Raw genomic sequence first — 4895 nt, 5'->3', positions numbered from 1 at the left:
ACGCGTAGACGCCCCACCGCTCGGATTCCACGCGCTGCGAGGGTAGCATCCATCCTTGTACTGCTGCGCCTGAACTTTTATCTTTTAACTGGCTTCTCCAAGAAAACAAAATGAGTTAAGGGCCTCCCTGGTCTAAAACATAACATCCATTATAATGATTTTTCTTTTTTTTTTTTTTTTTTTTTTGTGATAGAAAGCTTTTACACTGATTTATTAAAAACCACCATTATTAAGAATAATGTTTAATAGTTATTATTTTGTTTATATAATAAAATATTATTTGCATATTATGTATATAAATATATATTAATTATATATAGACTGTTGCAGAAAAATCCAACAACTTTCTCCTTTTGAAAATAAGAATAGAGACTTCTGCTTAATTTGTTTGTCTATGCAAGCAATGGTTTCATCAAATAATATTTATTATAACTTTGCTATAAAAAATTGCTAGAGAACATGCCTCTAATTATTCCATAAATCACTGCTCAATTGAGCCATGAATGATGATTAGAGTAGAATATAGTCCACAAGTCTCCGCTAACATCACTTGTCCTCTTGCTCCATGCGACTCTTGGTTGTCATAAGTGATTTGAGGAATGAGCAAAGAGATGATATGTAACATTATTATTTTACTATTGTGCTAATTATCTTTTGTTGAAAATAATTAATAATATTTTATTTTTATAATAATATAACATAAATTAATATTGCAACTATTATAGCTTGAGCTCCTTGGAGTTTTTTTTTCCTGAGCAACTGTCGTTGATTGGTGCTCATCCTCACTCACCTAACGCTTCTTTAATGCCAGATAACTAAATAAGTAAATAGGGAGATGTAGAGAAAGCCCTTTCCTTTAGAAACACCCATATATATATATATATATATATAATAAAGGAAGAAGGATATTTGAACTTAGAAATATTCATCAAATCTACTCTAAATCATTTCTTATTTTCTGGATAAAAAAATATTTTCTCATTAAATTTATAAACCACCTAGTGCAGCCAGCTGTGCAACACTATTTTTTTATTCAATCATTGAAGACGAGGTTATGGAGTTCGTGAGGAGTACGCTATCCCTTCTCATTCCATCTTCCAATTTATTCAATTTTACTTTTGAACGTTGTAAACAAAGAGTGGTCAAACTGAGAGAGAAAGGGGGAGAGAATGTGGGGAGGCTGTGGAATTTGGATATGGATGCTTAAATGGCTTCGGTTGGAGCGGAGACGGACCGGAGCTCTTGAGGGCATCGACTAGAGAAGGGTCCCGAGGCCTAATCCCTTCTCAGATTACCTCAAATATCTCTGTAAGTCCTATTTTATTGTTCTCTCTCTCTCTTTTTTTTTTTTTATCTTTTAAGTCTGTTTGGTGATGGATATGTTAGCAAGATGAGATTTTGCCGGTGATTTATGTGGAAAAATTTGAGCTTTCGGATGTTCTGTTTGCGTGTATGGTGAATTTTTTTTTGGGATATGGGTTTAGGGCTGTCTCTTGATTTATTAAAAGATGATTTTTTTGAATATTATGGGGTAAAAAATGGTTTATTTTACGTTTTTATCCAATTTCTGTTTGAAGGATTGAAGATTTTAGTTGTTTATGAGTATTATCAAACTTCTGGTATAAAATCCTCTGCATTTTCACTGCTTTTCTCCCTTTTCTTGAGGCTTGTGGCGAAGGAAATGTCCAAAAATAGAAATTCTTTTTTGGTTGTAATTCTGAAGGAAAAACTGGAGCTTTTGGGTTTCTTTTTGGGGGCACCGTGAAGTATGACTTTAAAAGAAGTCTTTCTGGTTAATTTTGGTTTTGAATTTTCTGAGAAATTTTTGGGGTTTGGGGCCTTCTTGTAAAGACTGAATGATTGATAATTAAAAAAAGGAGGGGGGGGGAGGCAATTAGCTTTAATAATAGGGTCCCTTTGTGGACTGTTTTCAGAGATGTGGTTTTAAGTTGGTCTTTGAATTGGGCAGTGATAAATTCCTTAAAGAAGCACTTGGATTAGAGGGCTGAATTGATGTCTTATTGGCAGAGGAAATGGATCCCAAGCTGAGAATAAATTCAGAAGCATTGGCAAAATCTTCTTGCCAAATGATGGGAGACACATCAAGAAATTTCAATCTGGGCCAGCCATTTATCCAATTCAACCCAATAAATCTATGTTATGGTGGTGGACCTGAACAAACCTTCCCAGAATTTCCCCCTACTCTAGGCACCGAAGCTCGTAGCTTATATCAACCAGAGCCTGAGGTAAAGAGTGCAAATCAATTCAAACCAAGTCCAAATGTCAATAATACAATTCTGGATTGGAATCCAAGATTGATACTGAGCAACCTCTCCTTCCTCGAGCAAAAGATCCACCAAGTTCAAGCTATAGTACAGTCTATCATCAACCAGGAAAGTCAGTTCTCCAACCGAGCTAACGAAATGTTCGCTCAGCAACAGCTTGTGACGGCAGATTTGACTAGCATCATAATTCAGTTGATTTCAACAGCAGGTTCTCTTCTTCCTTCCATCAAGAATACACTTGTCTCAACTAATCCTTCAGCCGGTCAGCTGGGCAGCTTCATTGGTGCTCCCACTAGCTTTGGCTTAAATGTGAGTCAGCAACAGAATGCGGTCATACCTATGGAGGTACCCAAGGCTTCAGCATGTGATAAGCTGATCGATGGTTTAAATAAAGATAGTTGTAGGAAAGAAGGCAGTGAGCTGATCAAAGGTTTGCATGGTCATGGGAATGAAGATGTTGAGCTGATTAAATGTCTGAAAAGTGATAGTGAGGGAACTGAGCTTGCTTCTCTTGAAGACCATGATGTGAAGGACAGTGATGATGGTGTTGATGGAGAAAACCTTCCCCCTGGTTCTTATGAAGTCTTGCAGTTGGAGAAGGAGGAAATTTTAGCACCACATACCCACTTCTGTGTGATATGTGGGAAGGGATTCAAGAGAGATGCGAACCTAAGGATGCACATGAGAGGCCATGGAGATGAATACAAGACCCCAGCTGCTCTTGCCAAGCCTAACAAGGAATCAACCTCAGAACCAGCACTTATAAAGAGGTACTCCTGCCCCTTTGTAGGGTGCAAGAGGAACAAGGAGCACAAGAAGTTCCAACCTCTCAAGACAATCCTCTGTGTGAAAAACCATTACAAGAGAAGCCACTGCGACAAGAGTTATATCTGCAGTAGATGCAATACCAAGAAGTTTTCAGTCATTGCAGACCTGAAAACTCATGAGAAGCATTGTGGTCGTGACAAATGGCTATGCTCGTGCGGAACAACATTCTCAAGGAAGGATAAGTTGTTCGGGCATGTTTCTTTATTCCAGGGCCATACACCTGTTCTTGCAGTGGATGATGCCAAGGTTTTAGGAACATTGGATCAAGCACGGCCCAATGAAGTGATGAATGATATGGTGGGAACTTTGGAGTATAACTTTGCTGGGAGAACCTTGGATGATGTTCAGAGTCTCAATATTAAAGGTGTTGATGTTGGAACGGGCTGTTTCTCTCCTATGAATTTTGATGCCTGTAACTTTGGAGGACTTGATGAGTTCCTACATCCTGCATCTGAAGTCTCTGAAGGTCCATTCTCCTTTCTTCCTTTTGGTTCAAGTAATTTAATTCAAGGAAGTGGACAAAACTGACACCCATCCTCCCATTATGGTGGCAATGGCTGAGAAGCATCATTGACTACCAGGATGCATTCAGTTTTCTACATGATTTCGCTAATAATATCCTTCCACTCTTTCGATATGTGGTTGGAAGCAGTATAATTCAACTTTCTATGTTTATCATATTCCTCTTTCGCAAATGTCCTGTGATGTTTAGTAATTATAGTTTGACTCTTAATGTTCATGTTACCATAATATTTAACTGTGTTCTGTTCCTTTGCAATCTATGGATGTTTACTATATTGTCAACAATTATTATGTACCAAGTTGAGCAGGAAGTCAGAATCTTGTGCCTGGGAATTTCAAATTATAATCATTTTTATGTACATACAGGAAAAAGGAAAAGATTCAAATTCATCCATGTGCATGATGAAGTTCTGATAGAGTTGTTTGCACATGTTCCTCTTCTGTAGTTAGCAATTTTTCAGTACATTAAAAAAATAAAAAAAATAATAAAAATAAAAATTTGCAATGACTCGGTTGATCACACAGATACATCATGCAGACAGATCTAGATATGTTCATGAGGCTAGTATGTCAAAAGTTGGTAACAACTGACAACGTAATTGTAGTAGGAGACAAGGCATCTTGGATAGCATTGCAGCTGACATATGAATAATTATGTGATGGCCGTGACAACTGATATATTAACATACAACTCGTGCATTGGAATAGCAGTCTAGTTTGAATCATTCATTTATCTAAGAGATTGACATGTAACCATTTCTTGGATCCTATCCTGTTCATTTCAGCATTAAGCTTCTCATTGTGGCAGTGAATTTTCATGCAGACCAAATTACAGATTAAACTGAGACGGATCTAATTAGCCTTACATCTCAATTAAAAAATGATAGAGAATTATCTGATGAATCCACTTTTACTTTGATCGCCGCTATTGGAGCCAAATTTCTTTATTAAACTAGATGAAATTTGTCTGTGACAAAAGAATGTGGAAGGTATCTGAATCCATGAAGACAAGAAGGTTGTTCTGAAAAGGTTGTTTTGAAATGTGCTCGTTAAATTAAGTTCACCACCTCCCAGTGGATAGAAAACACAATGTAGCAGCATGAAAACATATTGATGAAGGGGAGACTCAACAAGATGCATTAATTTTGTGAACAATAAGTTCAGACTTCAGTTGGGATTTTGATAGAGGTCAAGAAACAACGAAGGTTTTTTTAAAATAGAAAATACTGTAATAATGATATCATGCAATTCAAACACTTG

At 36.9% G+C, this 4895-nt stretch overlaps 1 protein-coding gene across 2 annotated transcripts; it reads left to right on the top strand.

The window, feature by feature from the left end:
- Positions 1–1092: 1092 nt before the first annotated feature.
- On the top strand, positions 1093–3891 carry LOC105037944 (zinc finger protein STOP1 homolog). 2 transcript variants are annotated; one of them, XM_010913582.4, is made up of 2 exons: positions 1093–1308; positions 2029–3891. In XM_010913582.4, the coding sequence occupies exon 2, from the start codon at positions 2034–2036 to the stop codon at positions 3639–3641; it is 1608 nt and encodes a 535-aa protein (XP_010911884.2). In that variant the 5' UTR covers positions 1093–1308; positions 2029–2033; the 3' UTR covers positions 3642–3891. The 2 variants fall into 2 exon arrangements, with proteins under 2 accessions (XP_010911884.2, XP_010911885.2); XM_010913583.4 differs by having other exon boundaries at positions 1118–1308; positions 1970–3891.
- Positions 3892–4895: the final 1004 nt, after the last annotated feature.

Source organism: Elaeis guineensis, chromosome 1, assembly GCF_000442705.2.
Source record: "Elaeis guineensis isolate ETL-2024a chromosome 1, EG11, whole genome shotgun sequence".
NCBI classification, from domain to species: domain Eukaryota; kingdom Viridiplantae; phylum Streptophyta; class Magnoliopsida; order Arecales; family Arecaceae; genus Elaeis; species Elaeis guineensis.
Note: the sequence above shows the minus strand (reverse complement) of the source record. Positions and strands in the feature narration are given on the sequence as shown.